We start from the raw sequence: 26,999 nt of genomic DNA, 5'->3' as shown, positions 1-26,999 counted from the left end.
TCTGTCATGTGATTCATAAAAGGCCTCTACAAGGAGCTACATAATCATACTGTACATACAGATTCGTATATGTGTGTATACCTATAGATTAGTATACGTGTGTATACTGAGGCTTTAGTTGACATGTAGGTCAACCCATTATCAAATTATCTTGGGGGGGGGGGGGGGTAGAAGGTAGTGTTCTAAATAAGCTCCAAAGCATCATTGTCTAAAGCTTTGATTCCTTTGAGAGAACAATTCCTTAAAACATGAATTGTTCAGTATCAAATATCACCTGCCCTCTGGGAAAGAGAGGAGGGCTGGCCTACATAGCCAGGGGAGGGTAGTTGAACACAGAGCTGGGGGTTTGCCCTTGCCGCAGTACTTAGGCTCTATGCTCGGCTGCTCTGGTCTGTAGCCCTCTCCGCTCCTCTCCTCGCCAGAAGGCTACAGTCCCAAGGTGTTTTCTCTCTCTCTCCCTCCCTCTCTCTCTCCCTCCCTCCCTCCCTCTCTCTCCCCCTCTCTCTCTCCCTCCCTCTCTCTCTCTCCCCCTCTCTCTCTCCCTCCCTCCCTCTCTCTCCCCCTCTCTCTCTCCCTCCCTCTCTCTCTCCCAATACATTCTTAACAGGCTGATGTTGTTAAATCACATCTTTCGATAGATTCTTTTACTTTTCTTTATAAAGGACTTGAAAAAATAGATATCAGTCATCAGTCACGTTATTTGACACTCTTTACATGGTGTCATCGTCACGGCACACGTTTTAAAATAAAAAAAGATCACAACCGCAGTTTCGCAGAGCAGAATCTTCACATTGTAAAAGTCACGGTTGCCAAAATGTCATACCTGTTTAAAGGTATGAGAAAGAAAAGAAAAACAACTTTCTAGGCCTCCTCCCACATCTGGATACTGTACTTCCCTAAAGACATGGTGAGATACTGATATGTCCTTCCTCATGCAATTTAGGCTTGTCACTCAAACATCAGTCCATGATTCAAAACTTAGTATATTTTCATACGCTGAGAGCATACTATTGTTCATGCTTGGTGGGGTGTTTAGGCATAAGTTCACCATCGGACCACCAAGCATAGGAGTAGAGAAATGTTCATTTTATACACAAATGTGTATTTGTTTCAACTGGATGTCAACCTCCAGTTCAGCATTGAGCATAATGTCATCTCTGAACAAAAGGATAGTAAAACCCTATAAATACTGATGATGATAATGATGATGATGATGATGATGATGATGATATACACAATGTCTCTGTTCGATAGATATCAGATTGGGGTTGGTGAGGCTGTTCCAGGCTGGCCTACAGGGAGGCAGTGCATGAAAATAGCACCAAGGATAGGCCAAGGGTCAGGGTGCAGGGCTGGGGGGGCATGGGGGGCATGGGGTTAGGGTGGGGGATGGCAGGGGAGACCAGGAGACTGAAGTCCAGTTCCAGTGGGGTCTCAGATGCGGATTTGGTAGCCGTCATTCAGGGTGCTGAGTTCTGCGGGCTTCCGGTCCAGGGCCGCAGGTCTAGACAACAGAGGAGAGAGAGAGAGAGCCCAAAGTCAGACCATAGACTATCATTTATCACCATATATTAGTGAGCAGGACAACTAAAACAGAGATTCATTCGAGGTTCAGTCACACATTCACTCTATTGAACACCCCAGACACACCCGATAACTTGAGATCCCTCATAGAGAAGTAAGATGGATGGTGGATAATTGACTAAGCCACTTCTGTAGACACACACGCGCGCGCACACACACACACACACAGAAGCGCGTGCACACACACACACACACACATAGAAGCGCGCATGCACACACACACGTACACACACACTGGAGAAAGCGATCGGTTAGAGTCAGGAGGTTTTAGTGAGTGTAGTCACGTATACTGCCGATGCTTCCCGTAGAATCTCATCAGCATAGTACCCTTGTCCTTGTACTAAGGAGGGCAGAACGCAGCACTTTCTGATATATACACACACACACACACACACACACACACACACACACACACACACACACACACACACACACACATACACACATACACACATCACATAGGGTCAGAAGAATCTGACATTTATTGTATAGCTTAAGGAGAGTAAATGCGAATGATAGAGTGGAGTTGTGTTTGGCATTGTGCAACCTGCCCCCCCCCCCAATTTACTTTTCAAAAAGCCTTCTTCTCCACCACCACAACTTCTCCATTTCACTCTGCACGCACACACGCGCACACCTACACCTACACCTACACAACATGTCAGGGAACTCAGAGAAAAGAGGAAGAATAAAGAAGAGGGAGAGGAATAATGAGAGGGAGAAAAGGGAGACAGAGAGAGGGAGAAAGTGTTTGAAGTGTGAATAGCAGGGAGCGGCAGCAGCGGGAGTCTCAGTCAGTCAGACACTCATCACTTTTTAATCCTGCGGTGGTGCTGTCAGCTCAGCTCTGCAGTGGAGGGAGGTACAACATAGCACTTTCTCCATCTCCAGACACAGACACACACACACACACACACACACCTGCTTGAAGACCCAAAATACACACACACACACACACACACAATCATCCCAGAGATTTATGGCCAGAGATCAAAGAGAGGTGGTACTTCTAAAAGCCTGCCTAGTGAGCAGCTTATAGGTGAGAGGTTCACAAACAAGCTCTCTCCAGAGTGAGGGAGGTTTCCTGTTTCTCATCTCATGTCGGCTGTGCTCAATATTCCGCTTGGCTTGATGCCCTAAAGGCACTCCTGTCCTGTGTTTCTCTCCCTCCTTTCCCCTCCCCTCCCCTCCTCTATCCTCCCCTCCCCTCCCCTCCTCTCCTCTCCTCTCCTCTCCTCTCCTCTCCTCTCCTCTCCTCTCCTCTCCTCTCCTCTCCTCTCCTCTACCCCCCGGAGAGCACTTCCTGTTCTCAGTCTCGCCTTCTCATCGATCGCCCCCATCTCCCCAGGACCGAAAATACATTCAACATCAAACCACTGCATCACACAGCCTGCAGTCTGTGTGTGTGTGTGTGTGTGTGTGTGTGTGTGTGTGTGTGTGAGCGTGCGTGCGTGCGTGTGTGTGAATGGGGGGGGGTTGTCTGTGTGTGCCTGAGTGTATGTGTTTGAGGATGTATATCTCTATCTATAGGCTATGTGTGTGTGTGTGTGTGTGTTTGTCTATATATACACAAGCCATATGACAGAGCCCATCAATCCATCCCTGCTGCTCCGATCAATAGCAATCTGTCTCCTAGTGATGAGGGGGGCTGGAGCAGAAGCAGGCGAGAGCGTCCACAGGCCTTCAGCCCTGACACCCAGTCGATCAGTCGTCTGCGCTGAGCCAAAGCGTTCACACACACATTCACACACTGAGGCTGATCAGCTGGCCCAGGCCTGGTCCAGAGCCCATCTTTCACCACAGGACCCGGGAATTAACATCATTCCTCACCCCAGAAAAGCCTCTCTGCTGACCATTCATCAGCTTAGAGACTCACTAAGTCCTGCCGGAGGAGGAGGAGGAGGGCAGTGTGTGTGTGTGTGTGTGTGTATGGCCTGACTCTGTGTGTGTGTGTGTGTGTGCACGTGTGTGTGTGTGTGTGCGTGTGTGGCCGGAGGGCCAGCTTCTGTTTTAGTGCTGATCAAAACAATTACAAGCGTATGATTGAGCCTCTGGAGAGAGGGCTGCCAGAATGTCACTGGGCTTCAGAGATGATTACACAACTTAGAACAAAGAGTTCTGTTAAACAATAACTCTGGTTTTGGGCAAAGCTGAGAGGAGGGTGTATGTGTATGTGTGTGTGTGTGTGCGCGCGCGCATGTTTGTGCCTGCCTGCGTGCGTGTGTGTGTGTGTGCCTGTGTGTGTGTGTGTGTGTGTATATGTATATGTGTGTGTGGGTGCATGTTCGTGCCTGCGTGTGTGCAGAAAACACCAGGGGGTTAGTCACGGTGCCCTTTACTTGTTAGGGCAGTCTGTAACCCTGTGGGGTAGATGTAGCCATGCAGGTCTCTTTGGGGGGGACGGGGTGGGGACGGGGTGGGGGCAGCATTCTGCCTGAGGCTGTGTCTGGCTAGGCAGATCTAAGCAGGACGGACATGGGGTGGGAGGATGTGAACTGGAGAGTATACACAGGGACACACAAGGACACAGAGGGGTCTGGGACACACACACACACACACACACACATCAGCTTAGAGACTCCACATATACACACATGCACGCACGCACACACACACACGGATGTAGTATCTTGAGCCAGAGAGGTAACACGTCAAGGTCCTGGCATTCTGATCAGAAGAGATGGAAGTGGAGGAGGGTGGGCAGGGCAGGGAGACAGCCTGGCTACACTCCCGGGCTCTGAGGAGAACCTCTTCTGACAGGGCAGAGGCTCAGAACAGCACAGGGACAGACCCAGCAGTCAGCATCCAGCATCCAGCTGACATTAGTCCTGCCCAGAGACATCAACCCAGCCCAGAGCAGTCGTGCCCAGGGACATCAACCCGGCCCAGCCCAGCCCACTACAGACATCGTCCCAGCTAGTGTACAGATATGGGAAGGCAGGGTGACAGGGACTATTTTGGCTGAGGCCCCCCCAACCCCTGGTCTTTCCTTTAATGATTATTTTATGTCCTTGTCCCATCTAACTTACTGGAACTTGTGGCCTTCCAAAACGTTCCTAGTGAGCGTAAGGTACTAGAACGATCTAAAATGTCATTGAATGTGAGCAACTTTCATCCTAAAGCCTACTGGGAGTGACAGAGACACAGACAGCGCTGTGCAGCAGCCGGGGGCAGGCCATGGGGGGGAGGGAGGGGAGGCCTGGAGGGTTGGCGGGAGGGAGGGAGGGAGGGGAGGCCTGGAGGGAGAGTGGGAAGGGGGGGGGGTTGGGGGGTCAGGCAGGACTGCGGCTTTTTCTCTCAGCTAGTCTGACTGCTATAATGTACCTGTGGGAAATATCCCAGGGGACGGATACAATATTCATAACTCCCATCATATTCCCTCATGTCTGGGAAGAAGAGCTTTATGACTATTTCATCTGTGTCCTCGTCCCTCGTCTGCTGCTGCAGCAGTCTTTTCGAGGGAGCTTAACTCTTTTTAGCCCTTTTTTTGTTCACTTTCTGAGCGGCCGAGTTGTTATAGCGCTACACCACTCTCTCTGAGGGACCAGACATCTCTCTAAAGTTCTCCATGCTCTAAACCACACTCTTTGTGTCTGTGTTCCCTCTCTATCTCTCTATTCTCCCCCTATCATCTCTATTTTTCCCTTTTCTATCCTCTCTCTCTCCCCCCCTCTCTCTATCTGTCCCTCCCTCTCTCTATGAAGTTAATCTGAGCCTCTTCATAGCCCTGCTGCTTCCTAGCCCTGTGTTAACGAGAGGGTTCACACAGAGCTAGAACCCCACTGCTTTTAGCATTTGGTAGTTACTCCCTCCTCAGCACTGTCTATTTAACAGCACCACAGTAGCACATCCAAATATTCAGTCTATTTAATAGCACCACTAGCATATCGTAGCCTTCGCTCATGTTAATAGCATTGGCTCAGCACATCTCATCTCAGCATTCACTATTCAGCAAACACTCGGATATGAGTTTTTATATTTTCTTAAGAACAACATCGCTCGCATGCATCAGTATTCCAGCCTAATGCCCCGCGCTGGCTCTTTTTTAATGGTGTTGCAAAACACAGCTTTGTACCACTAGAACTAGCAGCACACCGGAGAATGCTAATGTTTATAGCCGATCTCAGCATTCGGTAATAGCCTTGCTATCATCTATGGGTGTATCTAATGATCTATTCATCCACTGTACAGCGGGTGTTTTCTAAGCAACTCTGGATCACATCACGCCCTCGGCGGAGCAATCATTCCGCATTCAAGCCATTAGATTGAATGCGCGAATAAACCCAGTCGCTCTCTCTCTCAAATCAATGTTATTTGGCAGCTAGCATTCGAGTCATTAAACAAACCAATATCTACAAATCTCCGAGCGGGATGGTTCGATGACGAGGATGAGGATGGAGAGTATGAGTGGGCTCAGAGAGACAGGAACAAAGTTACTCTCCAGTCTTGACACCTTGTACACAAACTCCGGATTGACTGCAGATGAATTCCACTTTCCTTCTTGAGTGTGTGTGCAAAAAAGGACAGTGAGTGAGTATCGGGGTGGCTGAAATGTCCACAACGATTATCCCCGTTAATAATTAACATCTCAGAGAGAAAGAGGGAATCTAAGAATAGGACGTTAATAACTGTTATCAGATTGGTGGGCGGGGCTGGCTAAGCAGATATCTGCCCAAGGCCTCTCTATTAGAACGTCACTGAGGGGAGCCATCCCACTGCTTGAGTCTGTCACACACAGATAATGTACTTCACTAGTCTCCATTGGTACAGAGTGTAGGAGGTAGTGAAGCCAGACACGGAAACGCATGTGAACACACAAACACGCACACACACCAGGTGCTAAAAGTGTCAAAGGTTTCACACGCGTGCACACACACACACACACACACACACACACACACACGTATATAACACAGGCATGACAGTCATCGCTGGCAGTGAGACCAGTCCATTCCAGTAGAGGCTTGGGTTACATCATTAGGGCATGAGCTGAGCTGGGCTATACTATGATAAACCTCCTCAGTATCTTCTCTGATCAGGCCTGTAGCCTCTACTGCATTGTGTGTGTGTGTGTGTGTGTGTGTGTGTACACTGGAGGGGATTACTGGGCATCTGCTCATGTATGTGATCCTGCAGTAGGTTAGAAGTGCAGCTGCTGCACCAAAGCCAGATCCTGTTACAGCCACAACACACCACACTGCCAGCTGAGAGGAAACAAGACCCACAAACCAGGCCAGGAGGAAGGGACAGGGGGCTCTTACTAGCAACAGGGCACTGTGTGCGAGTGCGAGTGTGTGTGTGTGTGTGTGTGTGTGTGTGTGTGTGTGTGAGAGAGAGAGAGAGAGAGAGAGAGTGACAGCAAGGAGAGCGCAAGCAACAGATTATGTATGCATGTGTCTGTTACAGTACATAAGCATGTTTGTGTGTGTGTGTGTGTGTGTGTGTTTTTTTTGGTGTACTACCAGCCATTCTGATAGCACAGCATTATCTAAGCCACTGGGTGTGGTTGAACGGCTGAAACCATCAGTCAACCCAGCGGAGAGTCAGAGAGGGAAGGGAAGTGTCCACGCCTGGCATCGCACAACAGACTGAGAACATTCCTTCCTGTTCCTGCCAGGGGGGCTGCTGGGATACGTGCATGAACTCAAAATCCCATCATTCCCGGGGTATGCTACTGAGCAATGTCACACAGACTGATAGGAGAACAAGGCTGAGAGGGATGTCAGGACAGGGGACAGAGGCTCTGTCAAGATAAAGGCTTGGAGGGAGGGAGACACACACACCACACACCACACACACCACACACACACACACACACACACACACACACACACACCACACACACACACACACACACACACACATCCTCAGTTCACCACCAGCTGTTGATGTCACACACACATACACAGCTCCTCGGGTTCACCATCAGCTGTTCGTACAAATTAGCCAATGCCCGTTCCTACAGTTCTGCTTCTCAGAGATAACCCTCACTGAGATGAGAGCTGGACCTGATAGCATGGTGACAGACTGAACTCTGCTTGACCTGGGAGACCGAGCCAAGGACTGGGAGAGGAAGGAGGACAGGACAGGATTAGAAGAGAAATGGGCCAATCAGCTCCAGAAAGAGAGTCGAAGAACTCAAATCTATCTAAACATGAAAAACAAGTGTTTCAGGTCTCCCTGTCCTTTAGCCCGTGTTAATGTGTAATGAACGGAAGATGAACATGTAAGAAAAGAAGATGAGTATCGTTGCCTAGACACATTTGCGAGCAATTCATTTATCTACCATTGTTTGCCATGTAATACAGACAGGGCTATGAGGATGTTTAAACGTGTCGAAATCTATGAATTATTCAACACACTTTGAACTGCAGTGTGGTGGATCTGAGTTAAATGAATTTACTTTTTTAATTAAAAACTGCTTAACATTTTAATTAAATCTCTAATGCAGTGCTATGATGCTGAGGAAGTTTAATCTCAAGAAATTAGATCATTAAACAAAAAAGTGATGATATTCAGGAAATTATCTCTTCTTAAAAGGATAGTTCACTTTTTTTTCATAGTCAGATGGTTCCTCACCCTGAAAGTAGTTCTAGAAGAAGGCTCGGAGAAACTGTAGTCCATGATTCAAAGTTGTTTAAATAGCCACTACTGACTTGGTTGGAAGTTACTTTCAGGTGCTTTGGTCACAAATGTTGAACTCAGTCTATTGCTCCCATTCACATCCATTGTTGTTATGTTAGCAGTGGCTAAAGTTAGCCAAAGTGAGTTGTGGCGATTTATACATATCTGAACCATAAATGACAGTTTCTCCTGGCCCGTAGACTACTTTCAGGGAAAATCTATTTTATTTTACTTGATTTATCCTTTATTTATTCAGGGGAGTCCCCAGTAAAAAAAAAAGTGGAACTATCCCTTTAAATATAACCTGCAGAGAGCTCTTGGTTGTTGGGAAATCTGAGGTGTCGATAGTGAAACCACTCAAGGACCATTCTGCCCACGTGTTTGAGTGGTGACTCATCCACAAGACCATACATTGTTTATTTTTCTCTCCAGCCCATTTTTCTCTCCAGCCCATTTATCAACTGATTTTCTTCTCATCAGTCTTTTTGAAATGCAATTAAAAAGATGAAAAGAAAGCGATTTCTCTGAGGTTAGTTGTCGGGGGAAACTCACGACTTGTCTCTGCGGTGGATGTGGTGGCGTCTTTGGGGGCTGCTCTGGCGGCGGCGAGGGGACAGGGACTTCCCCCTGGTTCTCTCCTTGATGGGCGACTGGGCGGTCGACGACTTCAGGATCTGACAGGAAATAACAAACGACAACAAATCACTTAGACGAGATGGAGTCAAACGTGCAGCGCAACAAACGTGTCTCAAACCTGCGTCTCTATACCCCAAACCAAACAAGCTAACTTGCCACATATCCGAATCTTAACATCATGTTCCCGTTGAGAAGCTGTTTAAAATGCAGTTGGTGTAGCCGTGAACCTCCGCACGCACATACCTGAGTTGTTGTTTGTTTTGTTTTCCACCCAGCTAATGTCACGAAGGTGTTACAATTCAAAATCTATTAGCCTGAGCATTAACCTCCATCAGGTAGCTCCTGTTTGCCCCAGGACATGGAGCTTGTCGATTTGAAAAGTTTCACTTCAATAAAAAGAACAGATTAAGAAAGCTATAACTTTTAATAGCCCCTGTTGGGTTCTATAGTGAGTAGAGTGTGAGTCAGTCAGGGTAGGGAGGACAAGAGAAGATTGGAGTCCATTTTCTCCTCTGCAGGGGAGAAAAACTGCTGAGAGCTGAGTCTGTCTCTGTTCGACACAATGTATGAGCAAAGACACTTACCATGCCACACACACGCACAGACACACACACACACACACACACACACACACACACACACACACACATTAGTTGATAGCTTGGTGTATCTCTTCATTTATAAAGCCACTAAGAGACTCTAACAATGCCAGCTCTCAGCCAGCATCCCCATTAAAAGGATGGAACCCCATTAACTCAATCAAACCCCTTGAAAACTTAATTACCCAGCACACACTTGCCTCACAAGCATGCACAAGTTGCACCCACACACACGCGCGCACACCCTCAGCAGTTTCAGGGTCAAACCCGATAGAAACCTCGTATAGTGAGACTCCCTCTCCTCTCGTGACCCACATTCAGCAGTGCAGCAGGATGGAAGTGATTTCCTGTCCCGATCACATGATCACACATAGGAAGCGGCCCATATTCCGTGCAGCAGTGGCAGCTGTGCGCGTGACCAGGATGTTAGTCATAAGGTGGATAGATACACAGGTCTGTGAGTGTGTGCTGTCATGGTGGAAGGGTTAGGCTAAGACAACAACCCCTGTATATGAAATACGCTATTTCATATTTTATGAACATGTAAAACACATACCATAGGGTAGGCTTGCGTGTGATTTTGTCGGGGAAGGGTTAAACAGAAAGACAGTAACCTCATGTCTGAAAAACACGCCCTCCATCTGTCTTGTAAAGCAATCTAGAGGCATTTCTCAAATTGAATATTTGCTTTGTGACGATACGATGCCTCAGATGAAGATTGCTTCTCGAAACCACTGTCCCTATCACCGGTTGTGAAAAGGGAGAAGTATTTTGAAAGGCTGGTGGGTGAATTCTGCAGCTTCCTCAAATACCAAAGCCAAAGATCTATTAATAAACTGTAGATTCATATCTGGTCTGCATTGTGCAGCGTCGATGAAAGTTTACATAGAGGAAGGAGGACTAGGAACTATGCACAGCTCACTGGGAGGACACTCAGAGGTCACGGGGCAGCTGGGAACTCATGACCTACATTTCCCTACATCCTCCCCCTCCCCCATTTCCATCCGCTGCGATACAGCTGAGGCAGGGGAGTTTGGGAGACGGGGTCCAGCCAACTCGTCTCCACCTCTCTCTGTATCCCACTTTCTCTCAATCTCCTCCACTAGCGGTCTCTCTCTCTCTCTCTATCTCTCTCCGCCCCCCCTCTCTCCGCTGAGGGAAACCTGGCCTTAATAAGCGTTGACGTTTCATATTACACCCATCTCCTCGCAGTAGGACGGGAAACTGTGGGGGGGGGGGGGGAATTCCACCATGACACCATTCCAGACGGACATGAAGCCAGAACTAACGAGTTTAACATTCCCTCAGGGAAGACCCTGGGGCCAGAAGACAGGAGACTGATACTGAACAGTGGAAAATGTATTACGGTAATACAGTTCAAAGTATATAACGGAATTCATACCGTACCTTCATTTGTACCCCAGCCCTCTTTTTAGAGGATTTTCAAATATGCATACTGTGTGATTTCGGGGAATAGACAGGGGTACAGTGCAGTACATACAATACTGTAAGCACAGAATGAAAGAAGTGTCTGAATTGAGGACAGCGGGACATGAGGGGGCCATCCAGTAATTGAGTTTGGCACCTGTGACCTCAGCCTGTATATGAGAAGTATATGAGAAATAGGCCACTGACGTGTGTGTGTGTGTGTGTGTGTGTGTGTGTGTGTGTGTGTGTGTGTGTGCGTGTCTGCGTGCATGCCTGGGTGTGTGTGTTTTTTGTGTAAGTGTGTATGTGATGTGTGTGTGCTCGCATGTTTGTGCCTGTGTGTGTGTGTGTGTATGTGTGCGTGCGTGCGTGCGTGTCTGCGTGCATGCCTGGGTGTGTGTGTTTTTTGTGTGAGTGTGTATGTGGTGTGTGTGTGCTCGCATGTTTGCGTGTGTGTGTGTGTGTGTGTGTGTGTGTGTGCGCGTGCGTGCGTGTCTGCCTGGTTGTGTGTGTTTTTTGTGTGAGTGTGTATGTGGTGTGTGTGCTCGCATGTTTGTGCCTGTGTGTGTGTGTGTGTGTGTGTGTGTGTGTGTGTGTGCGCGTGTGTGTGTGCGCGTATGTTTGTGCCTGTGTGTGTGTGCGTGCGTGCGAGCGCGTGCATGACCTCACCTTCATCCTCATGTCTCGTCCGTGCTTCTCCAGCTCCTTCCTCATGTCCTCCCTCCCCAGGCGGCTGGCGTTGAGCACCAGATACTTCCACTCGATTGGCTGGAACACGTGGGGGTCGTGGGGCACGTACAGGCCGATCTTCACCTTCTTCAGCGTGTGCTGGTAGCGGCGGTACGAGTCCTCGAAGTCGAACACCAGCTCGCTGAGCGTGCGGAAGGTCAGCGCCTTGTCCATGAGGTCCTGGCGCCGGCTCATGCCGAGGGTCCCGTAGCGGCCGTTGCAGTAGACCCCCAGCACCACGTGGTGGAAGTGGTTCCCTGAGAACTGGGTCTTGAAGCTGATGGGGAAACGCTCGAGGGAGGTCAGCCCGTTGGTCAGGTAGCTGGGGCCCACGCAGTCAAGGGGTTAGCCGGTTAGCACGGGTCGCGTCATTAGCGTCGTAAGAGCCTGAGACATGAGACATACACCCACCCCACCCCACCCCACCCACCCACACACACACACACACACACATTTTTAATTCCTGATTAAAACGCTTCAAATTAGTATCATCAACAACCAGGGGATGAATATCAATGGTGATTACAGTGATTAAATTGCTGCTGTTTACAAGGCCGAGAGGAGAGAGGGAGAGAGAGAGGGAGAGAGAGAGAGAGAGAGAACAACAGAGAGAGAGAGAGGGAGAAGGGCATAGCTATGGCACTGCATAAGCCCCCTTACAAGTTCATTATATTTCCATAATAAACTCATTATCTAACTGACAATGGCTGTTTTGTTGAATGGAGGCAGTAAATCCATTGAAACCCAAACACACACCCACTCCTAATCAATCAGCTAATGCAGAGATTCAATGAGAGGTCTCTGAGGGGAGAGAGAGGGAGGGAGGGAGGGAGAGAGAGAGAGAGAGAGAGAGAGAGGCGTAATGAAATAGACCTGGTCTCTTTCAAAAGAAAGTGAAGAGCCATCCGTAACCTGTATAATGACAAAGGCAAGCTCCTTTCAACAGATAAGTCAGGGGCTATCCATCCATCGCCTCACAGATTTGACTCCATCTTTATCACATTCAAAAGGCCATTTGTATTCTCTTCATATTCCCTGGAGTAGAGAACTGAGTGCGTGGCCTCCCCTAACTCCAAGTGTCAAATCAGGCCAAACACACACTCTCTCTCCATCCATCTCTCTGCATCACTTTCTCTATCTCTATCTCCCTCTATCCATCATTCTCGCTCTCTCTCTCCATCCAGCTCTCTACCTCTCTACCTCTCTCTCTCTCTCTCCTTCTCCATCTCTCCCTCTCTCTCCCCGGGGCCTAGTCTGTCTGGGAGTCCCCTCTTCCCTGGTCTAAACTCTTATGTAATTAGCCTATCATTCCACTGCAGCCTGACTGCACACCGTGCTGTAGCCTGGGCCTGTAATGTATGTCCTGGGGAAGGGGGGAGGAATGGAGAGGAGAGGAGAGGAGAGGAGAGGAGAGGAGAGGAGAGGAGAGGAGAGGAGAGGAGAGGAGAGGAGGAGAGGCAGGCATTAAGCTGGGCTATCTGGGACCATCCAGGGCCTGAGGCAGTAGAGTGGTATAGTGACACACAAGGAAACTCTACTGTGTGTGTGTCTGTGACCTAATGACCAAAACAATTGACTGCAGCCCCACTGAACTGACCCAGGGCGCTCTCTCTCTCTCTCTCTCTCTCTCTCTCTCTCTCTCTCTCTCTCTCTCTCTCTCTCTCTCTCTCTCTCTCTCTCTCTCTCTCTCTCTCTCTCATCCTTCACCCATCTATTCTTCATCATTTTCATTCTCATTCATCATTTAAGTCACTTTTAGTGAACAGACTGTTTTCATCGTGTCCTCGGCGGTGTTATGCGGAACACAAGCTGTTTCTGCGTGAGGAGAAGCGACACATTGGATGTGAGAGCACATTCCATCTGTTCCACTCTCCCCACAGATCCCTCTCATTGGCCAGAACACCTGTCCATCATCGTCATCAATCCAAAACCCTGACTGCCACAGAACTGTGTACGCTCATTAAAAAACCATAGAGGCCAGCCAACGGTGTGTGTGTGTGTGTGTGTGTGTGAGTGCTTGCATGTGTGTGTGTGTGAGTGTGAGTGTGAGTGCTTGCGTGTGCTTGTGTGTGCGTGTGTGTGTGTGTGTGTGTGTGTGTGTGTGTGTGTGTACATGCTTGTGTGTGTATGTGCCCTACACTACACAACCAGCACAACGGCTGTTCAGGGGATCATATTCCAGGACGCCGCAACAACAGTAAACACAGCATCCATAATTAATAAACATCTTCGCAGTGTCCCTGACTGTACACACCAGACTCCTGCTTCCTCACATGCTGGGACGGTTGGAGATTAATAATAATACTCAGAGGAAGACTCATTTGAGGAACTGAGCTCTTGAGGCAAGCATGGTGGCCATTATTTAACACCTCCTCACAGGAGCCTCTGAGGGTAAGACTGTGTTGTTGACACTGAGCACTGTGATGACTCAGACTATAAAGTGGATTCTGTTTTTGCTTTTTCGAATTCTGTAAATACAGCCAGACAGTGGAAGTAATCTCTCTCTCTTTGTCTCTGTCTCTCTGTCTCTCTCTCTCTCTCTCGAAGACTTTGTTCTGACACCTTGTTGTTCACAGGCTAGTGCGCTAGCAGGCATCTGGTGCAGTACGATGGTGTGATTATTCATAGCGAAGACAGCGGTTGGAGAGCAAAGAGAAAAACATAACAGCCCCTCTCTGTCCTGTCCCTCAACAGCTGGAGGGAGGACACACAAACAAACACACACAAACACACACACACACACACACACTCCTCTCCGCTGCGTTCCTCAGCAATTGAAGGGAGGACACACACACACACGCACACGCACACGCACACGCACGCACACACACACACACACACACACACACACACACACACACACCAAACTCATTGCCCTGTGCGCGCACACATGCACACACACACACACACACACACACACACACACACACACACACACACACACACACACACACACACACACACACACACACACACACACACACACACACACACACACACACAGCTTCTCTCTAATGAATGGCCCATTAAGTGAATAAGGAAGATCACATTACCCCTGATGTAAGGCATGTGACCCAACGGCAGAGAGACTTTCTACAGTCCTCTTATCTGTCACCTGGGGGGGATTACTGTTGCCATAGAAACACAGCTAAGAGACGTACGATTATAACGTCTTTGTTTACTATTTTGAGTCCACTACTGACTCTCACCAGACACACACGCACACACACACACACTCCCCTGCTTTGACACCTGAGCTGAGAATAATCCGAAGTAGACTCACATATTTAATTGCATGCCTTGAAACTTGACCCAGCCTGACAAGCTTATTTACAGTTACAGTGTCTGACAGATGCACTGGTGAGTGTTTATGACAAGCTTGGTTTTTCTAGGGGAATTTAATGTCCCACGGGTGTCCACAGAATTAGGAAAGCTACAGATAGACTGAGGTTGGAGCACTTGGGTCCCACACAATCATTTTAAGTCCATCTCAATAAAATATCTGAAAGAAAATTATCTATGATTCACTACTTGCGGATGCTTTGAGGCTGATATTAAACCCCTGATCTTGTAAAAGTATTATAATTTCTCATATATTTGTATGACCTAATTCCTTGATGTTCAGTCAATCTGAACAGCATAACACATTTTTTTTTTAAACGTGTATAAAATGTTATGTGAATTCGCAGGGCTAGCTTTGTGAAGGGAATATGTTTTTTTTTTTCATATATTTAATCAGATTTTTCCATATACTTAATCATGTTTTTTTTAATCTAGGGGGCTCTCATGCTCTTATGGTCACGTCAAAGAGAAATATGTTTTATCTGATAAAGCAGAGTTTTACAGGAGTGTCCTGTATTGTGTCTTCTTTCCTCTCTGTGATAAGCATCTTACTGTACTGTGACTACCCCATTGTGAGTAAAGGAGTCTGCCTTGGGGGGGGGGGGGGGGATGTAATAAATATTGTTCTACTGGTGGTTACAGCTCAACAAAGACACACAGACCACGACTGGTTGAGACTGCCAGAGGGATATGAACAGATCAGGAACAATGTAAACTTTGACACAGATTTTCCTGTTTCCTATAACAATAAATCTATTATACTACATAGCTGTAGCATTTTTTTGGTTCATGTCACATTTTATGAAGAATTCCAACCGTGTACTATGTCAGAACAAAGCTCAGATGAGATCTACTCAACCCTCACAAACAACTACCAGCCCTATTGTTACAACGGAGACTCTTTATCTCACTGTTACTGACGCATGAACTGAGGGAGTTTGTAACTGGTGGGTTATCTTAGCATCTTAGCATCTTAGCATTCCATGGGAAGCCAAGAGTCCCTCTTGGGCAGTTAACAACATCATAGTGCTAATCATGCTTCTCTAGGAGGGTTAATGGGTTTAGTCTGACAGCGCCTGATGGACTGGAAACTCAGGATATAATAATAATATCTAACATATGCCATTTAGCGTTTATCCAAAGCGACTTCCATTGCAGTGAGTGCATACATGTCAGTATATATGGTCCCAGCGGGATTCAAACCCACAACCTAAGCGTTGTCAGCACCATGCTCTACCAACTGAGCCACAGAGGGAGGAGGGTTAATGGGTTTAGTCTGGCAGCGCCTGATGGACTGGACAGTCAGGATATGATAGGTCGCTGGAGGAAAACCTGGCAGGACTACAGATGCTTCCTCTCTCTCTCTCTCTCTCTCTCTTCAGAAGTGACACAAGGCTGTAGTTAGGACACAAGGAGTGCTAGTTCTGGTTCCAGATCTGGTTCTGGTTCCAGATATGTATGGACTTCATGTCATGAGAACGACAGTCATAGGAGCTGGCTAAGGTGCATATATGTAAAGTAATACAATGATGTTTCAAGAACATACATCATGTGTGTAATTACATCTAGAAATCACACGGGTTGGCAAAAATAAAGCACATACTGTACATGTGCAGTTTGGCATGTATGACAACCATAGTCATAGGAGGTTGGCGAAAGCACACACACACACACACACACACACACACACACACACACACACACACACACACACACACACATACACACACACACACACAATCAAACACACACAGGTGTGTAACCAGGCTAACTGGGTGCTGGTCCAGGCTACATAACTGACCCAGAATAAGCCAGCGGCTCAGAAGGACAGGACAGATCAGATCAGGAAGGATGTGACGATAACTGTTTGTGAAAAGGCCCAGCAGCCCCGGTGCTTTTTAAATGACAACACCAGTCGCTGCCTAAAGTTTAGTCCGGGTGACGATACATCGATAGGCGAGGGGAAGTTGCGCTTTGAACTTGTTCAGACTCTTGTCTCCTAGCAACAGGGAGATCTCCAGGCCTCAGGACTAAGAAGGGGGAACATTAAACCGACATGTCTCATTGATTTCAGGGTTTTCATCAGGGACCCTTCTGGCCTGTAATACTGAGAGCTCAATATGTGTGCGTGTGTGTGCATGCGTACGTTTGCGTGCTTGTATGCACGCGTGTGTTTGTGCCTGAGTGCATGTGTGTGTGTTAATGTGTGAGTGTGTGCGTGTGAGTATGTGTGTGTGTGTGTGTGTGTGTTGGATCTCTGTGCCCAATAAAGACAATGAAAGGATACATTCCAAGGATGACAGCTTCAAGGCATTTGATTGGTAGAGATTCCCTGATCATCTCTCTTGCTGTCTCCATCAACCTGAGAGAAAACAGAGCGAGATAAAGTGAATTGTGTCTGTGTTTAGATTAGTTAATAAGGTCATCTTTGATGCTACATTCAGACATTAATTATACAGTGGCATTACAACATAACAACAGGATTATATCAAAGCCTCCTCTCAGGATTTGATTTCAAATATGCTGAATGCAAGTCAGACACACTGACAACAGCCTGAGCCCTTTAACTATCATCTATCTGTGAAATGAAAAAATATTCTGGCCGTCTTGAGAAACATTTGCAGGGAACAACCGTTTAGCATTATGTCCTCACAATGAAGGACAAAGTGACAGGGAACAGCTATTTCGAACTTGTGGTAAACTGGCCTATATAATTCTACAGACAAACGATGTGAGCTTGGAGAGAAGAGGGACCTCTCTTTCTCTCCCAAATGTTGTAGCAGTCTCGTAGCAGACATATAAAAGATGGAACAGACATGCCAATGAAAATACCACAGGAATGGCCTTGGACAGACACGCGCACACACACACACACACACACACACACCCCCTCTGGGCCTCACTTACCCACACAATGGTCTGGTTTTTCTTATCTCAAAGAACTGAGTCCCTGTGTGGTTGTATCTGACAGAAGTTAAGGACCAGTTTGAACTTTGAAGGGCTCGGCAAGACTCAAGGGAGGGGTAAGAGGGGAATGATGGAGGTTTTTGAAATGTCAATGTTTATGTACTGTAATGGCTGCATGCTGTATTCAATCTGTACCTAAACCTGTGTCTCAAAGTCCAAGTTAAGTCTTTTTATCTCACTTTCATGTATCAAATCTCGGACAGACATCTCAGACATTCATTTGTCAAGACTCTTCACCTGAATATGTCACCTCTGTTTACCGGTGTGAAATGTAACGCAGCCCAGGGAGCACCTGTTGCCATGGTAGTTAGCGTACCTGCACTACTTCCGCTCCAATCAAAACAAATGTAATCAACCTGACAACTGTCGCACAGTGTTAAGACTGCTGCTGAACACACACACACACACACACACACACACACACACACACACACACACACACACACACACACCCCTTGGCGCAGCAGTGAATAAACTAGTGTGACATGCGTCACTGATACGCAGAGAGGAGCTAGCGAACTAGCACACATTCATGTGTAATGAGCCATAGGAGGACACTGTGTGCCAGCTAGCTAACCGGAGCTGTAGGTTGGTGGGCCACACGCTCTGTGCTAACTCTGTATGCTAGCTTACAGGAATGCTAACTCTGTATGCTAGCTTACAGGAATGCTAACTCTGTATGCTAGCTTACAGGAATGCTAACTCTGTATGCTAGCTTACAGGAATGCTAACTCTGAGTGCTACCTTACAGGAATGCTAACTCTGAGTGCTACCTTACAGGAATGCTAACTCTGAGTGCTACCTTACAGGAATGCTAACTCTGAGTGCTAGCTTACAGGAATGCTAACTCTGTGTGCTAGCTTACAGGAATGCTAACTCTGTGTGCTAGCTAGTCTCCTCTCTTTCATCTACGCTGAAGTGAAAACATAAGATGATACTTCAGCTTGTAAGTAGGATAGGTGAAACTAATATGGTGGATGCCTATAAGGTACTGTATTCACTTTCACTAGTTCACCTCTTTTCAACAGTGCAGATGAGAGAGACAAGACAAGGGAAGGAAGCATCTTTAAACGACATGTATTGAAACACTCAGTGTAGCCTACCATGGCTTGGTCAGGTGGTTGGCTACGCTAACAGGAGCTGTGGCCCTGTTGTTTAAATACTCCTAAAAGTGCATCCTTCCCTCCTCCCTTCTTTGAAGAAAATTACTGATCTGGCACGACTTGGATTGGTGAAAGCAATGCAGCGAAAATGTCGCTAAAACCGATCCGATCACGTTAGATCAGTGTTTACTGCAATTAAAAAGGGAGGGAGAAGGACACACGTTTTTTTTGGCTTTTCAGTGTGTTACATGAGCAGGGGGGGTGGGAGGGGCGATGGCAGGAGCAGTGGCTTGTGACAGGTTGCATCACGGCAGGAAAAGGATACTGCAGAGTCTTCATGTAGTTCTGGATGGCCAGCAGCCAATCAGGGACGGGCATGGAGGGCTTGAAGTTGGGGACTGATGGCACAGGATGCTGCAGGGATGAGAGAGAGAGAGAGAGAGAGAGAGATAGAAAGAAAGAGAGATAGAAAGAAAGAGAGATAGAAAGAGAGAGAGAGACAGAGACTGTTAGAGGCATTCTGACAACGTTGTTACATGATCATATCGACAACATACGACAACATTCAAGGTCTTTTGGGATCTCTGTAGGACAGTAGCATCGGTGACTGACACTCTTCGTCATTTCATGGTCATACCAACAACATATGCCAACATTCAACAACAGTCATCACACTAGCCACACTAGCCTAACTTGGTTGGTCGGAGGACAACATTCCTTCAGGTCTCTCACAGTGGGCTAGTGCTGTTCACTCGCTTGCTGATTCACATCTGATACACAAGGTCTTATTATTGGTAGACCAGCATCAGCAGCGTCTACTGACTAACGGTAACAGCCAGACACAGGCTTAGACATCCTATGACACACACTCTGGAATGTAGCTGTTAACATGTAGGGTGTTTTTCTTACTTACTGTACACCCCCATTGACTCAGTGACCAGAACTGTGTGTGTGTGTGTGTGTGTGTGTGTGTGTGTGTGTGTGTGTGTGTGTGTGTGTGTGTGTGTGTGTGTACAGGAAGTGGGCCCAGGGGGCAGAGTAATAACAGCCATGTAATTTCCTGTGAGTTTGTTTCCCCTCGCATGGATCAGCTAATCTGAGGAGTGTGGTCCTCTGCACCAAAGCAGTCCTACAAACCTCATAGTCATACAACCCTGAGCTTTTATTGGGAAACTCTGAGGTGGGAGAAACAATGAGAGAGCAACATGCCCTCAACACAGACAAGAGGGGGGAGATCTCCTTCTGAAGATGTCATGGCTTCCAAGTTACTCAATGTTTGGCCTGTTTCACAGATGATGAATCAATCAATCAATCACATCCACATGCGGGCACACGCACGCACGTATGCACGCACACACACACACACACACACACACACACACACACACAGATCCGATCTTGTTTCTGTGGTATCTTAGTCAACAGAGAACAATACAGTGACTGGATCAAAGGGGTTGAGAGAGGAGGCAGAGTAGAGAGGTAAGGAGGGAAAAAGAAGGGAAAGCCCAAGCGAGAGGAAAACAAGGATTGTATTTGTCCTTCATCAGACCCCTATCGCCAACAGATCTCTCTCTCTCTCCCTCTCTCTCTCTCTCTCTCTCTCTCCCTCTCTCCCTCTCTCCCTCCCTCTCATTGGTGCATTTTAAAAGCATCACATCAAAGCTCTGCCAAATGAAAACCAGCTGAATTAATACATACAGGGAATACTCAGCAGTCAGCATCACCGGGTCTTATTTCTCAATAATCCCTCACATCATACACACACACACACACACACACACACACCGCCAGTCCTATCTCTATACACTATGCACGCATGCAGGCACGCACGAACGCACGTGCACACACACACACGCATACACACACACACACACACACACACACAGCTTCATTCTGCTGGGTCAAAGGGAAGACAGGGGTGATTAATTTCTCTCTCTCCCTCTCCCTCTCTCCCTTTCCCTCTCTCCCTCTCCCTCTCCCTCCCTCTCTCCCTCTGCAGAGGATGAGATTAGAGGATGAAGTTGAGTCGTAGTGAAGAAGCAGTGAAGAGGGGCCTCACAGTAACCAATAGAATAGAAGAGAGAATCATAGAAGTGCAACCCTCTACATCGGTACTTAGAACAATGTAAAAAATGAACTGGACAAGTTTCTCTTGTCATTTAGACAACACTGGTTAGAGGGAGAGTTTAGTTCACTGCAACACTAAAGTGCTCCCAATTCAACCTTGTAATTGTCTGCCTATCTGCTCTTCCTTCCTTCAGGAGGGAGCCCTGCTTAGCGCGGAGAACGACTGGAGCTGAACAAGAGTGTGTGCGTGTGTGTGTGTGTGTGTTGAGGAGTGTGTGTGTGTGTGTGTGTGTGTGTGTGTGTGTGTGTGTGTGTGTGTTGAGGAGAGTGTGTTTGTGTGTGTGTGTGTGTTGAGGAGTGTGTGTGTGTGTGTGTTGAGGAGTGTGTGTGTGTGTGTGTGTGTGTGTGTGTGTGTGTGTGCGTGTGTGCATGCGTGCGTGCGTGCAGAGTGAAATGGAGAAATTGTGGTGGTGGAGAAGAAGGCTTTGAAAAGTAAATTGATTGGATTTCAGCCTGAGCTGTAAGTAGGATGGTACTGACACCCGACCTCACAGAGCAATGCTGACTATGCATCAGTCAGAGGCACTATGTGGTCTTCACAGGTGGAGCAGAGGGAACTGAAAGATAACAAGAAGAAAGACTTTCTCCCCCTATCACCTCTATTTTCCCTTTTCTATCCCCTCTGTCCTATCTCTTTTGCCCTCTCGCTCTCCCCCCCCCCCCCTTCTGTCGCTGTCTCTGTCTCTGTCTCATCTCTTTCCGTCCCTGCCTCCATGCCCAGCTGTCCCCCTCTCGCCTGCGTCTGTTCCCCAGCTTTAGAGAGGTCATGTGGGGGTAAAACTCTCTGCCTCTGCCCCCTGTGCCACGGGTCTAATCTAACCTTACCTCCCAGGGGACACTACTGAAACCAGAGAGAGAGAGAGAGAGAGAGAGAGAAAGAGATAGTCTAGATAGTGACTAGCCAGCAACCACCCTGGGCATTTGTGTCCTCAAGGAAGACAGTTGGTCTTTGGTCAGAGACTGACAGTCTATCTTTAGAACATGATATCCTGAGATCTTCATGTGATGTGGCCTACATGTAAGCAGAGCCTGGTACAGCATGTGCTAAAGCCGTCTCCTATGACACACATGACAAGACAATGCTAGTCATAGAAGCTGGCTAAAGCACACACAGATCTGGAGCCAGGATCCACAGCCTAGCGCAGAGCCTCTGTGTCTATTCATTTTAGCCTACAGCTAGCCCAAAACATTACCTTGAACGTTCTCCCACAGGTCTACATGTCGACGTAAACAACAGACACTACATGACATTACTCAAGTCTCAAATGTCTTTCCTTGATTCATTGTGTCCTCTTATCCTCTCCTCCTTCTCAAAACTAAGGGAGCCAAGGAATCAAGGAAAGACACTGGAGATTCATCCCATATAGGGTGTTTACTTACCACCAGGTTTAGAACTACGTAAAATGCTGTTGTTGTGACACACCAACATGACTATGAGGTGTGTACAGTATGAGGCATAGAGGAGGGATTCTGGTTCTGAAAGCCTGGCTTGTTCCCTGTAAATCAAAAGCTTTTGGGGACAATTAGGTTACAGAGATTATCCTGGACTCCAAATCCCAGAGGAGGGATTATTCTGCTCCAAACACCCTCCAATTAATCAGGAAAGGGTGATGTGATGTGGCACCATGGCTCGGGCAGGTTGTGTTACCCATGACTGACATGGTGGTATACAACAGCGGAGGCCGAAATCGGAAGGACGGGCTCATTGTGATGCATGGAACGGAATTAAGGAATGGCCCGTTCCTCATTCCATTCCATGCCTTCCAAAGAGCCCGGCCTTCGATCTCTGCCTCCCCTGGTCTAGGTATTACCCTAACATGGAGACAGCAGAGAGGACACAGCCCTACTATAGAGGGCTATGGGGCAGTTCCACCAGACACAGACATGACCCTCTTCCTGGACTAGGCTGAAATCACAGTTTCAATTGAAATTCTCCATGACAAAGTTTTAGTCTAGGACTAGGCTCTATCTAAATCTAAGTCTGGGAAACCAGCCCTGTGTGTTAGGAGAAGAGTCAGATCCATTTGTCCCTTCAACTGACATACCATATTGATGGGACAATCTGTTTTTACATAATCATCCCGAACAGAGTCAACCTCATCCTCACCTCCTAATGCATGATGATGCAATGGGTCATGAGATGTGATTTGAGCACATCTCTGACTGGGTGACTCAGACACGTTGTACGTGTGGTGTTCCAGGCTGTCTACACGGCTGTTATTAGATCTCACAACGCCTGAATAAGTGTTTCATATCTAAGGAAGCACATCAACATGACATCGGAATCTGATGATCTGTGCAGCCCATTTGAAACGTAGGCAAACTTGAATGCAATCAGCCTTGGCTTAGTTTGCAAGCAGGGCAATTCACAGACTTCCCTCTGTACTAAGACACACACACACACACACACACACACACACACACACACATGCACACATGCACACAGGCACGCACACACACGAGCGGAGCTCCACTGCAGTGCTGGCCTGCCTCCTCTACAGAAACACTCTTAACAACACAGACGCTGGCCTCGAGGTCATACTGAGCTGCCTTAACCTGCCCTCACCTTAACCTCCGCCTCTTAATCTGCTTATTGAGTTAGCCCAGCTCAGCCTGGCCCTCAGCTTGCACCTGCCCCTGCACCTGTACCTGGAGATCACAGGCCCGGTCACAGTCAAATGTGACTCGATATATATAGGTCATTGAGACATCTGGTGCTTTAGATAAAGGACTCTACCACTTCGGTCTAGCAGAACAAGGCTAGGGCACAGTGCTTAAATCCAATGAATGGAACACAACTCTCATTCATGTCATCCAGGCTAGAAGCACTATGGCTGTTGAACACGTTGCTTTTTGTTTATCCTCGTGCGGTGCTGGCTCGGACATTTTCCTGTCATGTTGTCTTTTTCGGCACTGTTTCAGCCACTATGGTGGACGCGTAACCAGGCCAGCCCAGCTCAGTTCGGCTCGGTTCAGTTTGGCTCTGTAGTGTGAATTAGCCCAGGGTATGGTTGAGTTGCGACTGGCACGGTTCATGAAGACAGTGACCTCCATCAGCACATAGGCAAATAAAGCCTAGGTTACTCAACTCAAAGAGCACTAGAAGTCTGCTCCATTTCTAGATACACTCTGAACATAAACTTACTCCTAACACTGTCATTTCGATATTTACTACATCAGTAGTAACCCAATATTTACTACATCAGTGTTACTGTACAGATAAGGGTCCTAGTTGATGTGAAGAGTTACCTAATAATATCTCACAACCCAAATTGACATCAATAATTTCCTGTGACCCCCAACAACTTGATTGTGGGCTATGCCAACACATAATAACGTCCAAGTGTATGCTTATCACCTAAAATATGCTTTAATTGGTTGGGTTTCAACCCCAAACACTACAATATAGGCTACAGGTGCAATACACAGACAATGTTTGTCTAGTTTATCAATTCATAGACGTTTATTTGATTTTCCCGACCCCAAGCTTGGGAACTGCTATGTTAGTGATCCTAATACCAAAGCAGCTGCATATGTCTGTATGTCTGTCTGTATGTTTGTATGTCTGTCTGTCTGTCTGTCTGTCTGTCTGTTTGACCGCTAATGAAATCACAGACACAGACAATGTAGAGTCCTGTGTGAGGCCAGGGCTGGGGGGGGGGGGGGGGGGGGGGGGGGGGGGGGGGCATAGTCCGCATGCCACAACACTCTCCATTCCTCTACAGGACAATTACGTGAAAGACTAGAGACTCTCAGGAGGAAATCTCATGGACTTCATTCTGCTATTGTCCTGACTTTGGACAAGTGCTGATGAAGTAAATATATCTGTGTTAGTTATTACATGATAATAGGCCAAAATAGAAGACATGACAAAAATCACTGTTAGAGCTTTCGAAAGTGAAAGTTTTTAGGGGTAGCCTACTTACTCTGGGAAGGTATGCAGCTTTCCTTATTTTGTTAACCATTTCTTGTCCGTCGGGGTGTACTTTGGCTACATGAGTCCACATTCTCTCCCAGGTGACACCTTCAATGGGGAAACCAGTCCTGTTAACGTAAAACAGCACACCTCCATCCTTCTCCTCCTCCTCTCCGGATGAGCGCCCGGTATTGGTGGCGGTACCGACAGATAGAGAGGCGGACTCGGCACCCGGGCTCGAGTTGCAGTACGTGCTGGTGCTTTTGGACCGCCCGTGCCTGCCCATCTTAGCGGAGGATGAGCAGGTGGTAGCGGCGTTCGGTCCGGTCATTGTTCAAGTGTAAAGAGAGGGGGACTAGGCAGATGGTAGCCCGTAGTGATTCCCCTGGCTATAGGCAATCTTGCTCAGAACATGTTGCACTACCAGTGTTCACTTCTGCTGTACCTCGACCTAAACCCACGATATTAATATCATCTAAAAAAATTAAATGAAGTATCGTTGACATGGATCAAGCTTGGCTTCGTAAAAAATCCAGCAGAAAAAAATGTATGCATTCCACAATGATCTATTCAGCAGCAGGCTACTATCATCTATACCCATGAAATAAATGAAAGGGGCTAGGGGGAAAATAGCAAGAAATCAAACCGCAGAGCATTGCTCCTTAAAAATACCGCATAGTGTAACCGTGGTCCATTCATAAGAATATAGCTTGCTTGTTGATCACCGTGGCATAGTGAAGGTTCGGGCTCGTTGTGCTCTGTAACTTCATCTCTCGCTCAGAACACTGAGGGGGCGATTTGACTCCCACAGCTCGAGATGATGATAATGATGACCTCTGGTATGCATTCCTTTCGGTTCCGTTCGTCATCTACATGTTGCCTCAATATCTTCGTTTACCTCTTCGAAATCTTCGTCCTCCTGATGAAACGCCTCTTTAGTAGCTTAATCCATCACATGGTTAATCTTTTGGATAAATGATTCCACTATGTTGTTCTCTATCGTAACCCCGGCAGCCAGCCACGTTCTGAGTGATTTGATTGGCTGCAGCAACAAAGAGGGGCGGACTTAACTAGCCTTCAGACCAAATAAGGAAGGAGCGACATGCTGTCATTGGTGGAGGGAGCGGATAAGGGCGTCAACAAGTGAAATTTGCAACAAATGGGATTTTTTTTCTGGCCACTGGGAATTGTTATGGTCGATACTTTTTAAAGTGATATCGTATTGGTACTACGATGGTATTTCAATTAAACAATGTAACTTCCAAATTGAACACACTCTGATACAAATGGTGCCAGTAATTCCAAACATTAAATAGACAGGATAAATGTTTTAGCAGTTGGCTAGACACTTCAATTTGTATCTTGACCAACAAATGAAATAAAACGACCAGAAAGCAAATTATCTAATGTTATATCAAATGGGTGAAGGTTAGTTGTTGTTTTTGTTGTTGTTCATTTAATTACATAAACCAGAATACTCAAATGAAGGGCACTTGCTGAAATATTGTATGTGGCACTGGGCCGACTGTGGCACTGGGCCCTTTCTCCAGTGAAAGTTTAGTTGGTCAAATATGCCCTCTTCTGGACATGTATTGATTTGTCCTGAAAAACACATTTAATTACATTTTCTATAATTGACTTACCATTTGCAGTGCTTGGTAAATAGAATAACTTGACATGAAGATAAATAAACACAAATAATTGAAACATAAGACTGCAAAATGTAAGTCAATGAAATGTCACGACTGCTTATAGAAACGTTAGTTCACCATTCATGTTTTGATTCTTTCCATCACAGCTCTATTACTTCTCAAACACCTGTTGATAGTTTCTATCACCACTATCATAAATAACCACTTAGAATACAGGCAGGCAAAGAGGTAATCAGCTCACCATAGATAGACTGTACTAGAGGCCTACTCAGTGGAGGCTGGTGGAGGTAGA

The 26,999-nt window shown here is 47.0% G+C and overlaps 1 protein-coding gene across 1 annotated transcript; it reads right to left on the bottom strand.

The window, feature by feature from the left end:
• Positions 1-635: 635 nt before the first annotated feature.
• On the bottom strand, positions 636-25,990 carry vash2 (vasohibin 2). The gene is made up of 7 exons (XM_083688555.1): positions 25,066-25,990; positions 19,338-19,426; positions 17,850-17,906; positions 17,230-17,304; positions 11,541-11,922; positions 8,761-8,882; positions 636-1,504 (listed from the first exon to the last, which is right to left on the bottom strand). The coding sequence occupies exons 1-7, from the start codon at positions 25,384-25,386 to the stop codon at positions 1,435-1,437; spliced, it is 1,116 nt and encodes a 371-aa protein (XP_083544681.1). The 5' UTR covers positions 25,387-25,990; the 3' UTR covers positions 636-1,434.
• Between the last annotated feature and the right edge of the window lie 1,009 nt (positions 25,991-26,999).

The sequence above is a fragment of the Argentina silus genome, assembly GCF_951799395.1.
Source record: "Argentina silus genome assembly, chromosome: 17".
In the NCBI taxonomy this organism is placed as follows: domain Eukaryota; kingdom Metazoa; phylum Chordata; class Actinopteri; order Argentiniformes; family Argentinidae; genus Argentina; species Argentina silus.
This window is presented reverse-complemented; position numbering and strand designations above follow the sequence as displayed.

Coding starts and splice junctions, on each gene's coding strand:
- vash2 (XM_083688555.1), bottom strand. CDS start 25,386: ATGACCGGACCGAACGCCGCTACCACCTGCTCATCCTCCGCTAAGATG. Junction 19,427..25,065: donor AAGCTGCATACCTTCCCAGA/GTAAGTAGGCTA, acceptor TCATCCCTGCAG/CATCCTGTGCCATCAGTCCC. Junction 17,907..19,337: donor AACTACATGAAGACTCTGCA/GTATCCTTTTCC, acceptor AACTTCTGTCAG/ATACAACCACACAGGGACTC.